The following is a 20401-nucleotide window of genomic DNA, read 5'->3' on the forward strand; positions in this document are numbered from 1 at the left end:
TGAGTATGGAGTTTCTTTTGGGGATGATGAAAATGTTCTAAAGTTAGATAGTGGTGATGGTTGCATAACTCTGTAAATATACTGAAACCTGATTAATTGTACACTTTAAAAGGGCAAATTTTGAGGTACGTGATTTATATCTCAATAACACTGTTACTAAAATGAAGAGTAGTTTGACTAGTACTTGACTTCTTGTCATGTAACTTACAAGTTACTTAGTGAGCACCTTTTGTATACTTTGAAGAGTTCTCATACTCTGTAAGTTTGAATCAGCTTCCAAACTTTTGTCTCTTGGTCTTTCAAAGTCGTGAAAGTTTTTGCTGGCATCAGTTCTTCTTAATTTTTTTGTCACTACCACTTTTCTCATTTATGTCGATAATTTGCCTTCATTAAGTTCCTTGTACCTGCATGTTTAGACTCTTCAGCATTGACGTTATCAACAAACATTACAACCACAGTTAGCTGTTTCTTCAGAAACTCCATTTATGTTCTATTTTATTTTCATTTCCAACATTATGTTCTATTTTATTTTCATTTCCAACATTCCTTCCTTCCTTCGTGCCTCCCTCCCTCCCTTCCTTTTCTTTCCTTTCCTTTTCTTCTGCTTTTTTTTTTTTTTGGTGTACTTTTATCATCTTTCTTGACCAATTACCTCTTTCAATTATCTGTTTTTGTAAAATGTCATGTGGATTTATCAGTGGAAGACATGGATGCAACAAAGCTACATGCTTTGCTGTCTGTGGGTGAACTGAATAAACAGATGACTAACAGATTTTGAAAGAAATATTGTGATTGGTCACTGATATGATTTGCTCTGTTATTTGTTAGTGATTTGTAGATAGAGGAGCTAGAAGTGAAATTTGTGCTTTATGCATAACTCACGTTTAATATATAATGGTAATTGAAAGTTGAACAGTGTTGTTGGGGTACTGGTGTTCTTTTAACTGTACTGTGGTAACTGAAATTCATGCATATTGGAATCATACACAGAAAGCCAGGATTGCCTGTATATTCTGCTTAGGTTCTAAGAATCAAATTTAATAGGTATTAGATTATAAACATTCTATAAATATAAGAGAGAAGAAGAATTTTATATTAAAGCATCTAAAACTTAGTTTTCCATTAAAATTTTTCCTAATAGTATATCATATTATTTATTATTTATTACTTCTTCTGTCTTTGGTTTTCATAGGAAGTTGGTATGCCAGCAGATTATGTAAACAAGCTTGCTAGAATGTTTCAGGACATTAAAGTATCTGAAGATTTGAACCAAGCTTTTAAGGAAATGCACAAAAATAATAAATTGGCTTTACCAGGTATTATTTTATAATTACATACATTTTTTTAAACATTTTACAAAAGAATATCTTTGTTTTCTTGTAAATTAAAAATAAAACTAAGCAGTAATAGAGACAAAGATGTTTCAAAGTCCACATTCCTTGAAAATATCCTACAAAGCAGAATTTAGATTTACTAATTCTTATTTTGAAACAGAAAGACACTTTTAACAAAATCTTTAGAGTCTTATTTTTCACCAAAGCTTATCCTCTGAGTATGTATTTTGAATTTTACCCATTGTCAAGATTATTTGCTTTATATTTTCTGATATACTTTCCTATAGCTGATTCAGTTAATATAAAAATTCTGAATGCTGGTGCCTGGTCAAGAAGCTCTGAAAAAGTCTTTGTCTCACTTCCTACTGAACTGGAGGATTTGATACCCGAAGTAGAAGAATTCTACAAAAAAAACCATAGTGGTAGAAAATTACATTGGCATCATCTCATGTCAAATGGAATTGTAAGTAGATGGTGTGTTAGTTCAGATGTTGGTTTGGCTGAAAGTAGCAGGACTCCAAATAAGATTTGTTTAAACAAGATAGATCTTTCCTTCTCTCACGAGTGAAAGTTTGAGCAGATATAGTAGATCTGTTCCATGAAGTTGTTAGGGACATAGACTTCTGGTTACAACACCATCCTTAAGGTATTCCCTTGCCTGCACAATCCAGTATGATCCTCTCCCTATGTCTGTCTTCCAGCCCAACAGGAGGGGAAAGATGTGAGGGTATAGCTTCCTTGAACGGCAACTTCTAGAAGTTTCCCCCATTATTTCCACTCAAATCTCATTGGCCAGACCTTAGTCACATGGCCACATTTTTGCTCAGGAAAGCTGGGAGGTGAGCCTTTATTCTGGACAGTCATTAAAGTCTGCTAAAATTTTTATTACCATGTAAGAAAGGAAGAATGGATATTGAAAGACAACTCGCAGTCTTTTTGTATATAATCTCATATAAGAGATATTATAGTAGATAGATGGTAATCATCATGAAGAGATTGTTATTTTTTTAACTATTTTATCTATTATAGATAACGTTTAAGAATGAAGTAGGTCAATATGATTTGGAGGTAACAACATTTCAGCTGGCTGTATTGTTTGCGTGGAACCAAAGACCCAGAGAGAAAATCAGCTTTGAAAATCTAAAACTTGCAACTGAACTCCCTGATGCTGAGCTTAGAAGGACTTTATGGGTTGGTTTGTTTTTGTTTTTTGTTTTTAACATTGCATCCTCTCACATAGCAGGAAACATGTGTTGGCTTGTGTTATAATAAATTTATGAATTCATAACACTCAAATGACTTTTAAGCAAGAAAAATACACTAGTGAGGTATTTATGGAAAAAAAATTGAAAATAAGCAAGTTACTAAGACAGAGAATGGCAAGAGAGAGAGAAAGAAAGAGATTGAGTTGATGTTTAAATTTTGCCTGTGAAGAGCATGACCAAAGATTTCATATTGAAAATGTGTTCAAAGAGTTTTATGATAACCAAAATTCTAAGAATAAGAAGACTTTGGTCCTTTTGAGGCCCCGTAAAATGTACTTATTAGCCTCCTGTTCAAAACTACATTTTACCCCCTACTCCATATGCCTGTTAAAAGTTCCAAAATAAATTATTGCCTAGAGAGAAACAGCTGGTTTATAACTGGCAATGATGTTTGCTGTGGTCATATATGACCAATCCCTCTAGTTTGTTGTTGTTGTGTTTTTTTGTTATCTTATTGTAAAGAGAGCATTTATTGCTTCCTCATAACCAACTCTTTTCTCCTCATTCTCTTTCCTCATTATGCATTTACATTGTTATATTCATGGAAGTACCAAATAAAATTTTGAATTATGAATTTGTGCTCATAATTTTTTTTCACCTATATTGGTCATGTTGTAGAATTGATCTTGGTATTCCATAGTGTTTATAGAAGCTAATTGTTTTCTCTTTATTCTTCATAGTCTTTAGTAGCTTTCCCAAAGCTCAAACGGCAAGTATTATTGTATGAACCTCAAGTCAACTCACCCAAAGACTTTACAGAAGGTACCCTCTTCTCAGTGAACCAGGAGTTCAGTTTAATGTAAGGTTTATGTTGATTGATCTAAAATAAAAATACCTTGTTTGAATTTTAATGTTTTATTTTTAGCAAAATAATTTTCCTTACATGATATTTAAAACATCTGTATGCTGTCATCACTTTAGATTTATGCCATTTAGTTGTTTATTAAACATATTAATGAACTAGAGATGTTTATTATTTCTTTACATATTTTTCATGATACATTTTGGTGTCTGACATACTATATTGCCTTTCATCTTTAAAGTAAACATCCTTTTGCACTCTAAAGCAGCTTTATCCACATGGAGTACTGTTTCCTTTAGATCCAATTAGAAGATAATGTTGAATTACAACCCACATATCTTCAATGATCTAATCACTTTCATGGCAATATAAATTATATTAACTTTGTTATTACAGGGAGCATAGCCACACTTATTAACAGAGCTTTTATCATGTTTGAGGGAAATCATAGGGTTCATTTTAATAAAGCTACATGTTGGTTATTTGTTACTTTTCCCTTAAACAGTGTTAGATATTAATTTTTAGACTATTTCTAAATATTTTCTCTTAGACATTGTTGCTATAATATGATGTTTAAAAAGGCTTTCACTGTAAAATATTTGATTTAATGTTTTTTATAGAAAAAATGCAAAAGTTCAGAAAAGGGGTAAAATCAACTTGATTGGCCGCTTGCAGCTCACTACAGAAAGGATGAGGGAAGAAGAGAATGAAGGAATAGTTCAACTAAGAATACTGAGAACCCAGGTTTGTAATGTTAAGACAGAATGTCTAAATTTTGAAAAACGTTGTTGTTTTTTAATCTTCAAATCTTTTTTTAAAATTAAAGGAATGTAGGTACTCACACTTTTTGTACAGAACTAATTTTCAATTTACTGTAATTTAAAAATTGTATTAGTAACATTCTCTTAGTTGCTCAAAGAGATGTCTATATGACTTGGTGGTCTCTGGTAGGTTCTATTGGTTGGGTAAAAACCTTGGTTTTAGGTTATGCTTCTCTGACTGCATGCCAAAGAGAATAAATGTATATCAGCAACAAGTACAATTCTAGGATTGAATATTTAAAATTTAATTTTGACACTTCTAATTCCATTGTAATGGGAAATTAGGGACACTTTAAAAAACGTATTTTAAAACTAGGATTATACCTTCTGAACATGATAAAGAATACCTATTGCAAACTAATGTATGACTGTTTTAACTTTAGAAATAGTCTTATTAAAACCAAGTTGTCCCACTTTTACTGTTTTCATTTAATATTGTTTGAAACTATTGGCCAGTGCAATCAAGCATGAAACAAAAAAGAAGAAAAGATTAAAATTTTTCACTTCTTGTAGATCATATAATATGATAAAGGAACAGAGAAAAGATAAATAAAAATCAAATGCTTTTCTATTTAGCAATAAACAAATAAATAAATTTAAGAAAATAAAAGAAGAAACCATAGAATTCACAGGCATTTCTTTAAAAAACAGTGTGTTGGACCTGTTTGAAGAGAGGGGCCTTCGCCTGAGAGATTCAAAAGGAGATTTGAATAAACAGAAGGATCATGTTCCTTTTTTTCTTACTAAATTTTTTAATTGAGGTATAACTTACATGCAATAGAATACATATTTCATAGTTTTCAGTGTGTTTTGCTAAATGTGTATACCTGTGTGACCATCACCTCAATTAAAATACAGAACATTTCTATCACTCCAGTAATTTCCCCATGTCTCCATTCAACCAATCTCCCCCTTCAACCCACCTGATTCCTATCACCATTGCTTTGTTTTGCCTGTTCTTGGTCTTCATATACATGGAATCAGACAGTGTACTCTTTGTATCTGGCTTCTTTTTTTTTTTTTTTTTTTTTTTTTGCAGTACGCGGGCCTCTCACTGCTGTGGCCTCTCCCATTGCGGAGCACAGGCTCCGGACGCGCAGGCTCAGCGGCCATGGCTCACAGGCCCAGCCGCTCTGTGGCATGTGGGATCTTCCCGGACCGGGGCACGAACCCGTGTCCCCTGCGTCGGCAGGTGGACTCTCAACCACTGCGCCACCAGGGAAGCCCTCTGGCTTCTTGTTAACATGAAATAACATTCGTTTGTTTTTTGTTTTTTGTTTTTTTTTTTGGCTGCTTTGGGTCTTTGTTGCTGCGTGTGGGCTTTCTCTAGTTGCGGTGAGCAGGGGCTACTCTTTGTTGCAGGGTGCAGGCGTCTCATTGTGGTGGCTTCTCTTGTTGTGGAGCACAGGCTTTAGGCGCACGGACTTCAGTAGCTGCAGCACGCGGGCTCAGTAGTTGCAGCACATGGGTCGTAGAGCGCATGGGCTTCAATAGTTGGGGCGCGTGGGCTCAGTAATTGTGGCTCACAGGCTCTAGAGCTCAGGCTCAGTAGTTTTGGTGCACAGGCTTAGTTGCTCCATGGCGTGTGGGATCTTCCCGGACCAGGGATCAAACCTGTGTCCCCTGCATTGGCACATGGATTCTTAACCACTGTGCCACCAGGGAAGTCCGACATACCATATTTTTTAATGATAAGGCTGAATAACTTCCCATACTAGTAACAAGTCTACTGAATTTCATACAAAAATTCAACTAAGAATATTTTTGGAATTTTAAAAATTGATTCTCAGTTTTATAAGAAAGAACAAATAGATGAGAGTAATTGAGAACCTTAAAAAAATAAGGAGTTAATGGTGGTGGAACTTGCCTTGCCAAATATTAAAATATCTACAAAAATAAAATAGCATAACATACAGATTAATAGAAGAAAATAGCTCAGAATTAAACTTCCTATATAAGTGTAGATGAACTTTGCAATAAAGGAAATGATTTCCATGGCCCATGAAAAGAGAATGTATTATTCAATAAGAGATTTTGGAAAATTTTACTTCTGGGAGGAAAAAGCATGGTATAGTCTTAGTTTATGGCTACACCAGGATAAATACAGATGGATTAGGGTTGAGATATGAAGTGGAATGGGCAGGTATAGTCATACTATAAGATGTGCAAAGAAAATGAAGTTTTTTTGTTTTGTCTAAAACTGATTCATAATTATGCTCAATCTGCTAATCCAAGCTATCCCTTTAGGTAATGCTCAGACTTTCTTATTTCTCCCTGATTCTACTCCACCCATCCCTGTTCTTTGCTGTTTTCACAGATGGCATCTGCATGTATTGAGGTTGAGAGAAATTCACTTGACTTCATAGTGACAGTGAAGGGATTGTCCTATCTGTACAGTTGTAACAGTGTTCTGGGTTTTTGGTCTTGTCAGCTCTAGAGTGCTTTATCTGTCAGCTCTAGAGTGCTTTATCTGTCACCTATGGGAATTTGACTTTCTATTGCTATCTATTGCTGATGTCTGTAGCAGATGAACTATGGTTTATTCTTTTTCTAGTTGGTAAGGACCACGTGGCCTCTTTCCTGTTCTGGCTGCCTGTCCTCTGCTCTTACTGAGCTCTTGAGCCCTCTGAGCCTCTGCTACATCTTCTTTGTGGCCCTTGGCCTACATGGCACACTGTTATCATCTGCTGTTACAGGATCACCCTCTCCTGACACTGAAGGCCCTGTGGCAGGTCCATTGGCTCTAAACTCTTATCTGCATCATATGGGAACTGAGAGAAATTCAGGAGTGCAAATTACTTCCATCATATCATTCCACTTTTCAAGTGACCTCCAACCTATTAAATGGGACCAGGGCAAGAACCCCTCTGTTTTTCTCTTAACATCTCTAACACAGCCATCTTCACCTCTACCAAAGCTAGAACAGGAGAAATTGGAATATTTACAGTTGTTCCTCTCCTACTTACTGGTTTCTGTAATGTACAAGCGCCTGTAGGGGGACAGACTTTTTCCATCTTCTTTCTTTCTCTCTGGACCCTTAACATAAACCCCTGTGATCAAGAGTCTGGATCTGGACATACTGACATTGAGAGTAATTCACCTGACCTCCTAGTGGCAGTGTAGGAATCCTCATATCTGTACAGGGGAAGTTGAAGGTATACTTTTCTCACACTGAGTAGTGCCTGACTCCCAAGCCTATTGCCTTGTAGCCAAACTCCATTTTCAATGTTAAAAAGCAAATATTGATTCCTTTTTTTGTTTTCACATTTCTTTTATAATGAATTCTAACCTCCATTAAGGCAGATGAATGCCTTTTGTTGACTAAGCAGACACCTTGTACTGGAAAAGGCAAAAGAGAAACTATGTAGTAATTTTCTAATTTTCCTTATTAAAAGAATAATAGTAATTGAAGAAATCATCAAGGAAGCTATTGATAAAATTGATTTAGATGAAAAGTGCTTACTCCTACAGGAAGTTAAACCATTTAATTGAGTCAATACAAACTGAAGATACTTATAACAAGTACAGTTTATTAATCTGATAAATTTATAAAGAATAGTAATTATTAATTTTTGAAACAGACAGCAACTGGCCTCTACTGCTATACAAAGAAGTAACTGTGAATACAAGGGGAAAAGTATGTGTAAGAGGTTTGTTGTATCTTAGTTGATAGTTGATTCTTAACACAATATCAGGTTATATACATATTGTGTTCACAGGTAAAATAAGCTTTTTAAATGTACATAGTGTGGATATGAAGGAATGAAAGGAAATACACCAAAACCTTAGGTGTGATTTTCTTTTCATCAGAGAAGTTATGGGTAATTTTGTTTTTCCTCATTTTTTAAAATCTCCATAATATGCAGATTTTATTTTTCAGAGTGAAAAAAACTGGTCTCAAGATTAATCTAGTGATTGCTAATCATTTGGATAGGTATTGGATAGAGGATAAAATACATTAAAAGTCATCTTTTGTTTTGTTTTACTTAAAATAATTTAATATTTTATTTTTTCTTTTAGGAAGCTATCATACAAATAATGAAGATGAGAAAGAAAATTAGTAATGCTCAGCTGCAGACTGAATTAGTAGAAATTTTGAAAAACATGTTCTTGCCACAAAAGAAAATGATAAAAGAGCAAATAGAATGGCTAATAGAGCACAAATACATCAGAAGAGATGAATCTGATATCAACACTTTCATATATATGGCATAATTTTGAATATCATGGACAGTATTAAGAACCAAAATTTTGGAGTGCTTGGGCAGAAAGTTCTTGCAGTTTGTGCTAGAGGAAGGTTTATTTGGACTTTGATTACATAAATATTAAAATCTCTGCCTTACCTAACAAAACAACTATATTTTGCCAATCACATTAGTTAGCATGGTGGCATTCCCTTCATGTTGCACACTCTGTTTTAACAGCATGCCGTTTTGTGGAGAAACTTGCATTCATGAAGAGCCCATTATGAACTTTTAAAAATCTGATTTATACCCACCGGAAGAAATACAGTTGGGAAGGGTGAAAGTGGGGTTCTTGTTGCTTTTTTTTCTCTTTTTTTTTCTTTTTTTCCTCTCTTACAAAAATGTACTTGCACAAGGAAGGATCTTCAGATGTTTGTGTGCTGAAAAATGCTGTTACGTTTTGTTTTAAAAAATGCAATTAAAACTAGAAATAGCACTCTTGGTTTCTTTTGATCAAAAGAGTGAGCTGGTCTACACAACATTGGGACAGGGCAGATATAGGTGAAAAGATAAGTTTATAATAGTATCAAATTATATGTTCAAACACTGCTTCAGTATAGCAACTGGATTTTAGTGGTGACTTAAAAATGGTATTAAATTTTTCCAACTAAAAAATGTTGGCTTTCTTTAAGCAGGAGACTACTGTCTTAGTTGTTTATTGTTAAATGATGAGGAGTTTTTAAAATCTTACATGGCTAAGAGAGCTTGTTTTGAAAAAGTGAAGCTCATATTAATTATTATTTTAATTGTTTAAAAAAATGTATGGAGATAGGTTGGTCGATTGCAGAGTCAAAACAGCAAAACAAGCATATTAAGTGTTTACCAAGACACTTAATATTTATATACTTAATATTTATTATGCCATATTCAAATTTATTAAAAACAAGACAGAAATCTCCTGCTTTAATATAATAAAGTTATGTAACTGACCTCTTAATTTGTAGCATAGAAATATTTTGAAATTTTAAAGTCTCATGATTAGGGATTTATAATCTCAGGTTTCTGGAAAGGAAGACATTCTGTTTTAAAAAGTAATAATTAAGTATCAGTCACCTAGGAGGAAGAGAAAAACCACAACATAGACCTGAAAAGCATAAGCAAAATTGTTGCAATCTTAATATAAGCAGTAAACTTGCCAAATATATGTACATATATATTTATATATTTTAAAAATAAACATTTAAAAAATGTTCAGAAGGCAACACTTATCTTGTTCCTTTTAGTCAATCCAAAATAGCAACTTACTAGTTGCTGGCAACTGAATACCCAGAGTAATGGAGATTTTAGGACTTGAGGACATGAACAACTTAAAAGAGAAAAACTTACTCCCCATTGGGAAAGAATGGCTCAACATGGATTTTATTCATTGTGGTGCACATTTCAAATTTTCTTGTGAACTATTTTATATTTTATTTGATGTTAAGTAATATTTTAAATTATTTTGATGATAGTAGGAAATGGAGTGCCAGAGTGTTGAAAGGCATACAGTATTATTACAGAGTGCTTTCAAAAGCATTTCATGGAATCTGTCCCCAATCCCAAGAGACTTTGTGAGCAGCCTACTGAAAGAAAGGACAGCAAATTTAAAACATTTAAGGTTTTGCTGGCTATAGTCAAAGGCCTATTCTGAAACTCATAAGAAATTGGAATTTTGTTTCTAATTTAAAATCTTACATTTGAGCTCTAAGGTAGCATATGTTAGTTATTAGACCAAGTATATTGTGAAGATTAAACTAAATTAGCGCTCACTGTTTAATTAGATGACTGTTAACAATGGATAACTTCAAAATTTTTAAAAACTGATAATTTGGTAATAATTGTGGTCCTTATGTTTAACAAGTAGTTTGGTATTGGCATATTTGCTTATCCGATACAGGAGCGCCAAAGGAGGAAGCAATGGAAAGAAAAATTACAGGCCATTTCTTAAAGTTTAAGATTTGTTGTTGTTTTAAACCAGAATAGTTCTCAGAACTTTTTTTTGGAATTTCTAATCCTTTTTTAGTCATTTAAGAATGAGAGCCATGATGTTTTGATTTATAAAGGCAAATTTAATGCAAAAGTGGGTAACTCTAAATCCATAGCAAAGTTTTCTATTAAATTTTATAAATTTTTAAATTGATAATTATGTCCTAATTGTACTTTGGGGAATAGAACAGCAACAAATACTGTAGACTTACAGTTTTCATCATTTTGTTCATTATGTATACAAAAGTTTATCTGACTACTTTTTGGTGTTTATGAAAACCATTTAGTTGACAAGGTGCCTATACCATTGTTGAATTTTCTTTAAATATATTTTGACAACAGATTTGCTAATTAAAAAAAAAAAAAGGATCTGGAAAAGAAACTACCAGCAATTTGCTCAAGATACAGAATCACAGTTAGTATCCTTTATTACTAAGTCCCTTTTCTCTAATGTGCACTTAAAATTAGTGCTATCTGAGCAGGGATGAACTCTGACATAGTTAAGGGGAAAAATATATACATATATATGCATATATTTTTTTCATGAGCAGTATGGCAATAGGACACTTCAGAGGTTAAGATTTGAACATTCATTTTCTAATGTAAAGGTGGAGCCATCTTGAAAATGTTAACCTTTATTGCCATCTCATTGCCAGAGTAAGTAGATATGAAACAAAACATACAAAGTGAAAATACAGAACAACTTTAATGCTTACAATGAGTTAAATATTTAGAGTATTACTGTTCTAATGATTTAATGAGTATCTTGAAATAAATTCTGAAGTCTTCCAATTTTTACATTTATTGGAGGGGTCCCTGCATTCTGGCAAACTTTATTTAAGTCTCTTTCTCTTATTTTGTGCATAAATGTTAAAATTTCCAAAAATGAAATGTTAGCTTTCTTATTTTTACCTTTTATTAAATTTAATACAAACTATGACTGGAGTAGTTTAAAAGTATTTTGTATTATTTGCAGTAGGATGTCATTGGCCCTGCTCAAAGGGCAAATTTTAAAAATTCAATTTGGGTGAAAGTTTTGCTAGTTTTCCAGAAAGATTTGCTATCTTAAACTCAAGCTTGTTTTTTCTATTTTCATGTAAATGACTGGGATGCTATCTTATAAACTCTTCCAATGTCATGTTTGTGAAATAAACATTACAATGAGAGCTTTCCTGTCATCTACACTATATATGTTGTCTGGAGTGTTGAACAAATTTGAGTTCCTAAGTTGTAATCTATCCTCGTATATACAATTTTGAATGTGTGCCACTACATACTGAGATGATAATGCTGTACAATTTTAAATGGTAGCAGTTTCTGTATGCAGTAGGCTGAAATATTTTGATGAACTGCTTAATTTTTGGATTTTATTTTTTAAGTTGTATAATTTATTTTCTTGCAAAATAAAAATGTAATATAAAAGCTTTCACCTATCAAGAAAATGTTGATGTTCTACTGTAAAATAGTTTCTAAGAGTTTAGTTAAAATTTTTATAATAGGTATATTTATATATTTAATTGTGAAATAGTAAATCTTAGCCAGCCTTAGGAATCAGAAATATGAAAAGTAACCCACTTATTTCTTTTAAATTTCAAAATCTAGTTCAAAATGAAAGCTAACAGGAACGTAGCTTTTCCATTGATGATGGCATAGGGCTATCATGCCTGGAAGAGGTCAAAATTTTCAAACCTGAAAGTGATTAATGCATTCATTCATCCGTTTAGATAGGTCATGTCATAACCAAAATTTAAATTTTATATCAGAAAAGTAAAAAATATAAAACAAATTATTTCATGTTTTGTATATTTTTGGAAGTTAGTGAATATTTAATTTCAGAGCTAGAGGTAGTTGTAATAAGGTTACAAAGATGGACTGTGTCTTAGTCTTGGTGGTTGTAACAAAGTACCAAAGACTGCATGACTTACAAACCAACAGAAATTTATTTCTCATAGTTCTGCAGGCTCGGAGCCTGAGATCAGAGTGCCAGCATGGCTGGTTCTGGTGAGGAACCTCTTTCAAGTTGCAGACTGCTGACTTCTCACTGTGTCCTCACATGGCAGAAAGAGGGTTTAGAGAGCTCTGGGTCTCCTTTATAAAGGCACTAATCCCATTCACAAGGGCTCCACTCTCATGATCTAATTACCTCCCAAAGTAAAGGCCCCACCTCCCATTAACATCACATTGGGGATTAGGTTTCAACATAGGATTTTTGGAGAGAGACAGACATTCAGTCTTTAGCACTTCATAATGACCCTAAAATCAACCTTGGACTTTCTGGGATTTGGAGGTGGGGGGAAATTGACTTGGAAATGAAGGCAGAGAAAAGTGTGGCCTCAGTTTAAGATTCCCCAGAACCTAGAAACAGGTTAGGCATAGAAACGGGCAGAAGCTCCTGGGCCCCTTACTTGCCCATGTCTCCCCAGGCACTGGGAGGGGCCCTAAGAGTTTTGTATTTGTGATTTGTATTATTTTTCTCAAAGAGAATCCCCTAAATATCCAAGGTTGAATCCAGTCCTGCTAAAACTGAATGCAAAAAGAAACGTGTCTGGCACACAGAAGGCATTCACGTGTGGATTGAATGAATGAGGTGTGTGTGCCTGAGAACAGAGTAGAGTTTAATACTTTGTTTTAAATGGGAAGAGTTTATTTTCTAATTGCCTATTCTAGACTGTAAAATCAAACATGGACTTTGCATGTCACTAAACTTCTATTTTAACCAATGGATAGTCTGGAACAGGGGTCTTAGACTGTTGAGGAGTTACAGACTTTTATGAGCATCTGGTTAAAGAAAACGACATGCATATAAACATACAAACAAGTCTGTGTATAAATTTCAAGTATTCCAACACTCAAGATTAAAAATCTTTGATAGTGAGATCCCACAGTGAGTAAAGAGAGTAAGTAGCAGCCTGCTCTCTGAATTGGTAACAGCCTAATGTCACAAGTGCTGATTCAAACTTAGATCTATACTAGTTTTTGGCTGTTTTTATCTAAAGAATGACAGGAGACTTCCCTGGGTGTTATTGGGGTTTGCTATTTTCATTAATGATAAATACAGTATTTTATTATTGTGGATGTTGAAGCAGACTGATACTTAGATGTTTCTTTGACAGTGGTTGATGGTTGAAGGGTAGCAGTGGGAACCAGGAAGGCAGAGAGGAAAGAGCCAACTTTGCAACAAGCCAGGTTTGAAAATTAACACTCCTGTTAAGAGGCCACAGTTACCATACCTCTAAGAAAGGGTGGGGCTTGGGACTACCTTTACAAGGCCCTTTTCCTATGGCTTCTAAGTGTGTAATTTTCATTCCCCCTACTCTGCCTTACCTCCTCCATTCTCAGCAGATGACCTTACTTTGGGAATATAAGCAGAGAAAATAAAATAAGACTTTCAGGCATGCACTTTCATAACTTGCTTTCTCTACCTCTAAACTTTACCTCTAACAGTGTCCATTTTCATCTGCCTACCTATCTCAGAGGAAGGGCTGCCTCACTTCTTACTCGAGGCCAACTGTTTTTTTTTAATCTTTTCACTGAATTCCTTCTGCTTCCGTGTTTTGCTCCAGAATACCTACATTTCCTATATCTTCCAAACATCCTTTTATTAGTTATTTCCTCCTTAGCCTCCAACAGGGGTTCTCAAAGTTTTGGTCCACAGACCAGCAGCATTATCATCACTCGAGAACTTGTTGGAAATGCAAGTTTTTGAGCTCCACCCCAGACCTACTGATTCAGAAAGTCTTCAGGGTGGTGGGGGGTGTCTCAGCGATCTGAATTTTAATAAGCCTTCCAGGTGATGCTGATGCACTAAAGTTTGAGAACCACTGGCTTACAAACATTCAAGTATCCGCCGTTCTTAAAAAAAATGCCTTCCCCTACCTTGGTCAAGTTATGACCTTGTTTTCCTCCTTCCTCCATTTTCTGCTAAACATCTTGAAAGAATAGTCCACAGTCTGTCTCTCTGTCTTCTACTTAGTACTCATTGGCTTATGTCCCCACTGGTCCTCTTGCCAAAGTCATCAGTGACCTCCTATTGCTTAATCAGAAGCTCATTTTCAATCTTCCTCTTACTTGACCCCCTTACAGCATTTGCACCTTGAACACTCCTGGTTATTGAATTTGGTTCAACTCTTGACTTCAAAGATACCATTCTTTCCTGATCCCACACTTACCTCTTAGCTTTCTCAGTCTCATTCTCTGGCTCTTCTGCCTGCACATCCCAGAATTTCATCTCCATTTCTACTCTTGCTGAGCTACATACTCTTCCTGGGTAATTTTATCTACCTCTGTGGCTTCAACCACCATCTGCATGTTGATGCTCGGGACTGTCTGCAACTGCTTGCAAGATCAACATGTATTTCCAGTTATTTCTTGAACATATCATCCATCACAGACTTGCTCCACTTAATAACTATCTCCATCTTCCAGGTTAGCAACCTCCATTTGACTGTCTATTGACCCCCTCCCCACACCACATTATTGATTCTAGTTATGTATTATCTCTAGAATCTGACATTTGTTCACCTTTACTTCTGTGTTCACTGAATGAATAAGAACATTTCATAGTAATGCTTATACTAGGTGAAGTAGGTAGGGACTAGCTGTTGGGTTGCTTCTTAGCCTACGTTTGGAAGGAGACTAAATGTACTGAGTGATAAGTAGTGGTCAGTAAGATTATGTTTGCTTTAAATCTGTGGCATTTCTGGACCACTGGCCTAGCTCTAATTTTTCTCTTAATTGAGCTCATACCTCAATGTCTGAGGCCTAAGACAGCAGCAGATGTGAATTGGGTCGTTCCTTTTAGCCTGTGGCTGAGGAGCCACTCCAAATCTAAAACATAAAAGCAGGAAAAGGACTTTCATCATTTAAAAAAATTCCCACATTTTTTTAGTGCAGTTCCTTGCTCAGTTAGGGGCCCACTACTTGTAAAATTGAATTGAAAGGCTTGGGAGCCACTGTTGAGCAGACCTCCTAAAGGTGGAGGAACATGTAACAAGCCCAAAAGTCATTCTTGGGACAAGTAGGACTTTTGTCTTACTAAGAACTTCCTAAGATATCTTCTTTTGTATCTTTTTGTTCTAAACCCCAAGATATATCATATGAAAGTTATTTTTAGGAACTCTGTTCTGTTGCGCCATCTTCCTATTGTAATCATTTTCTTGTTGAATACCTGTTGTCAAATGACAAAAATAGAACAACTTAATAATGAGTTTGATATCCTTTATTCAAGGGGAAACTTGTACTCCCCATGGACTTGGGGGAGTACAGTGCCTCACAAGCAGTGGAGTACTCTTGCTGAGGGATTTGGGGCAAGAGCGAGTTTTATAGAGCTTTAGAAGTGGCAAAGTGGAAACAGCATGATTGGCTTGGAGGTCAGGGATTTCCTTATAAGGCTAACAGGTCAATCAGGGAATAAGGAAAGAGTATTTGGCTTAAGTTAATTGTCTGAGGTTGCATATCTGACCTTACTTAGAACAAAGAAGTTATTAAAAATTCTTGGCAGTTGGGGATTGGCTGGTTTGATATACTCTATTTCTGGTCAAGTGAAGCATTTACAGGGACATGAAAATTATCTAAGTTTCAGTCTGCTGACATGGCACCCTAGGCAGGAGGAGCTTCACCCTGGGCTTGGAAAATTATTTCAACAATGGGGTACAAACATTTCTAAATGTCTGCTAAAGAAGCTCTTGACACTGTTCTTCCCAGGATTTCAAGAAAGGAGATGTTTTGTTGGGTATATAATTAGAAAACATAAGGAAATGACATGTAATTTGACTCAGGATGAGTATATTAGTTTCCTATGGCTGCCATAACAAAGTACCACAAACAAATTTATGCTCTCACAGTTCTGGAGGCTAGAAGTCTGAAATCCAGGTCTTGGCAGGGTTGGTACCTTCTGTAGGGTCTAAGGGAGAATCTATTCCATGCTTCTCTCCGAGCTTCTGGTGGTTGTTGGAATTCCTTGGTGGTTCATTTTTTGTAGGTGCATCTCTCCAGTCTCTGCCTCCTCCACATGGCCCTCTCACTGTGTGTGTCCTTTCTTGTTATAAGGACACCAGTCATTGTATTTAGTTTAGGGCCCACCCTAATTCAGTATGACCTCATCTTAACTTGATTACATCTGCAAAAACCCTATTTCCAAATAAAGTCATTCACAGGCAGGATTTGTGGGGGACACTAGTCAACCTAGTACAACGAGTTATTCCAATAGACTAACTATGATAGAAGTTACTTGTTATACAAGAATTTAATTAGAAGTGAATAACAAGTATCCTTGTATTGTGAATCTAATACATACGTTTTTTCTAAAGTCTTAAGAAAATTGTTTGTTTTCCACTTTGTTCTCTACTATGAAAATATTATTCTAATGTTCCTAAAACTAACTTATCCTTTTAGAAAAGCACTCTGGGGCTTATGACTGTAGTTACGGACATTTATAAAGAGGAAGAGGCCAAAAAGTTTATTTTATCAATACTGATAGTATACTTTGCAAGACATAAGACTCCACTTACACTTAATTGGCTAGGTCTCTAACAAATGTAGTTAACTTAGAATCTAAGATGAGGTACATTTCGAAAGATGTAGTCTTTGTTAATGACTCTATGTCCAGACACTGTGTTATCTAATGTGATAGGAATGTTAACTTGAAGCTACAAATTCAGATATGCAACAACAAAAAAAAAGTTTTAAATTCTCTCTAAACTGGACTTAATTTTTTTTTTATTCAAACACTTCATTTCTATCTCATGGAAGAAATTTTAATCTAGTCATTTTCACCTAAACTCAGTCAAATTCAGTTATCTTTTCATAAATTTTAAGTTAAAAGTTTGTCACTTTCAGGATTGTTCCCTTCACTCCTTCTATCCTGGGTATCATATCCTCCTGGTCTGCCTCATATCCAGCGTGGTAACGCCTCTATGACTTGTATGGTGAGGCCCAGTTTCCCAACAGTGGAGCCTCTTGAGGATCACCAGCTCCAGTTCAGCTAACTTCTGTACTCTTCACAGCTATAACAGGAAAATCACCCATTTAGCTGTATGGGGGGCTCTTTGGGTCATGGGGACTTTCTGTGAGGCTGCCTTAGGCTCCTCATATCCAAGCACCCTAAGCAATCTTCCATTTAACCTCGAGTGCTCATGTGGGCTACCTTTCAGACAAGCTGGTTTGAATCAGGGAACTGAGATCTACTCTCCGTCATACCACTGAATTTATCCTGTGTGTGTTTGTGTGTAGAGGGGATGATTCTAATGTCACGTTCCCCTGTGGCTGGGCTGCAAGAGGAGACAGAGATCAGGGACACTCCTCAGAGGCTGATCCTCTGGCTTCCTCTCCAGCTCTAGCCTTTCTCCCCTGAGTTCTACTTAACTAGTATTGGGTAGGGGTAGGAAAAATGGATTTCAAATATTTGTTGTCTTCTACCTGAACTGTGACTTTAGAATTCTGGAATAAAAAGTTTAGTGTCCTGTTGTCTGTTTGCTTTGGTTCTGCTTCCCCTCAGGGTGGTTATGGCTTCACATCCAGGGTGTGAATGGGGATTATCACAGATGTATAAAGAAGTGGAGGTGGAGGGTGCAGCATGACACAGCTCACAGCATAATCTGATTCTCTGCTACCTTTTTATAATTCTTGCTCCATCTACTTTGGTGAGTCCTCTTCCTCCACCTAAATGCAGGTGTTCCCCAAGTTTCTTTCTCTGTAGACTCTTTGGGTAATTTCATCTATTTAATACCGTCAACAGTTACCTCTTTGCCCTAACTCCCAATTCTATGCTTTAATCCTGAATGGGTTCCTAATTAAATTTTTTGGATAAATGTAAATAAAGATCAGAATTAGATTTTATTTATTTAGGAGTCTAAGTGTAAGCCACTCAAGTGCTAGAATTATTCTTGTTGCAGTTAATTTCCCTATTTTCTTAAAAAAAAACTTGACTTTTCAAATTCCTAGATTCTTAAATGAAATTATTAACTACACTTTGGCCTTCTTATTTTTCTGAATTTTAGTTTGAAGGGAAGCTATCTGCTGTAGCTCAGGAGTAAATTTGCTCTCCTTCTCTCCCAACTGCCCCTAAGTCTCTTTGAACTTCTCTAGAAGTCATCCTGTCCAACATAGTGGCAATATTTCCTGATAGTGCTTTTGACAGCAGAATTGTCCAAAGCTAACCCCTGTGCTTCTAAGGCAAGTCTCTCCTAAGGCAAAACTAGTGTAGAGGTTAAGAGCCTAGTTCTGGCAACCAGACAGCCTGGGTTCAAATTGTAGCTCTGGCACTAATTACTTGCTCTGTGACCTTGGACAATTTATGGAATCTAAGTTTCCTCATCTATAAAATATGAGTAACAAAGCTCCCTAATTCATTGGGGTTTTGTGAGGATTAAAAGAATTAAACAGTGAAAGAAATGCCCCATACTAAGAACTATGTAAGGAGCTATTATTATAACTAGTCATCTTTTGCTGTTTGTTCACCTAGTGTAGTTATTAGCCTTGGCCTCTGTTTATTAGGCCAGACTAGCTGTTTAATTTTCTGTTATTTCTTTAAAATTCAACTTTTTCAGATAAAGATCTGATATATCTTGTACATTTCACACACATGCACAAACACGCACAAACACACACAAACACAATTTCAGCGCTGGTACACATTGTAATGATTTCCTTTCACAACCATTAAAGCAGTAGGTACGGAAAGGTTTGTGCTTGGCCTACAGTAGGGTCAGCAAGAGAGAAAGCTTGAGTGACGTTCAAAGGAAGTAGGCAGGACTTGGTGACCTATTGATTATAGAGGATCTGGTAGGTGAAGGTATTACACACCACTCTAAGGGACCAACCTAGGGTGATTGGGAAAGTAAAGATAGGGGTGCTGTATTTATCTATTGCTATGTAAAAATGACCCCAAAACACAGTGGCTTAAAACAACAATAGCCATTTATTTTCTCTCGTTTCTGTGGATCACGAATTCAGACAGGGCACAGGAAGGGATGGCTGGTCTCTGCTCCATGATGGCTGGGGTCTCAGCTGGAAGGTTGAAGGCTGGGACTGGAAATCATCAGAGAGGTTTTTTTAATCCATATTTCTGGCTAGACCTAGCCTGGGAGGTCACATACCTCACTTCTGTGATACTCCATGGTCAGGGCAGTCAGTATTCCCTCCCCGGATTCAAGGGGAGGGAACACCGACCCCCATCTCTGGTTGGAGGAGTGAGCATGAGTAATACTGTTTGTTTGTTTGTTTTGTTTTGTGGTACGTGGGCCTCTCACTGTTGTGGCCTCTCCCGTTGCGGAGCACAGGCTTCGGACGTGCAGGCTCAGCGGCCATGGCCCATGGGCCCAGCTGCTCCGTGGCATGTGGGATCTTCCCAGACCGGGGCACGAACCCGTGTCTCCTGCATCGGCAGGCGGACTCCCAACCACTGTGCCACCAGGGAAGCCGGCATGAGTCATATTGAAAGAAGAGCTTGTAGGGTAGGCTAATTGTTTGATGAGGCCACCCAAGATGGCTGTTCTCTTGCTCTCTGTACATCCCTCAACCAGACCCTGCTTCACCTATACCCTACTCACCTGACTGACCTTCTCTCTTAATCATAGAGGCTGATCAGTAAATGCCTACATACTTGCCCTGGCCCCAGCTAGTAAGTGTTGTAATCTTTAAATCAGAACAGCTCCACAAAGATGGTTTATCAAAGGGGCGGTGAGGGTTGTGGTCCTCTGCTGGTTTCCCTGGTAACTGATGAGGCAACCTGATATCAATTCCCCCGTAACAATTCCCTCTTCTTCTGATAGGGAAGACTGTTGCCACTGCCAGCCTGCCATCTGCTGCCAACAATGGTGTGTCTCTCCAGGACCCTTTTGCTTTGGGTGTAAGTAAGATCCCCTATCCAATAAACCATTGATGTCTCTGTTGCTAACTCTGGATTCTTTCCATCTTGAGGCTGGGCAATTACAAGCTTTGAAGTCCTGCTGGGGTGCAGCCCAACGCTAAC

At 36.4% G+C, this 20401-nt stretch overlaps 1 protein-coding gene across 1 annotated transcript in view; it reads left to right on the forward strand.

Moving 5' to 3' along the window:
- CUL5 (cullin 5) overlaps positions 1 to 11826 on the forward strand; it is a 99987-nt gene extending 88161 nt beyond the window's left edge. The window contains exons 14-19 of the mRNA XM_082626594.1: positions 1193 to 1316; positions 1622 to 1797; positions 2364 to 2525; positions 3280 to 3398; positions 4022 to 4145; positions 8243 to 11826. Coding sequence (XP_082482720.1) covers positions 1193 to 1316; positions 1622 to 1797; positions 2364 to 2525; positions 3280 to 3398; positions 4022 to 4145; positions 8243 to 8437 — 900 coding nt within the window. The 3' untranslated portion in view covers positions 8438 to 11826. The remainder of the gene's footprint in view (positions 1 to 1192; positions 1317 to 1621; positions 1798 to 2363; positions 2526 to 3279; positions 3399 to 4021; positions 4146 to 8242) is intronic.
- Positions 11827 to 20401: the final 8575 nt, after the last annotated feature.

This window comes from Mesoplodon mirus (genome assembly GCF_964341445.2).
Source record: "Mesoplodon mirus genome assembly, chromosome: 7".
Classification (NCBI taxonomy): Eukaryota; Metazoa; Chordata; class Mammalia; order Artiodactyla; family Ziphiidae; genus Mesoplodon; species Mesoplodon mirus.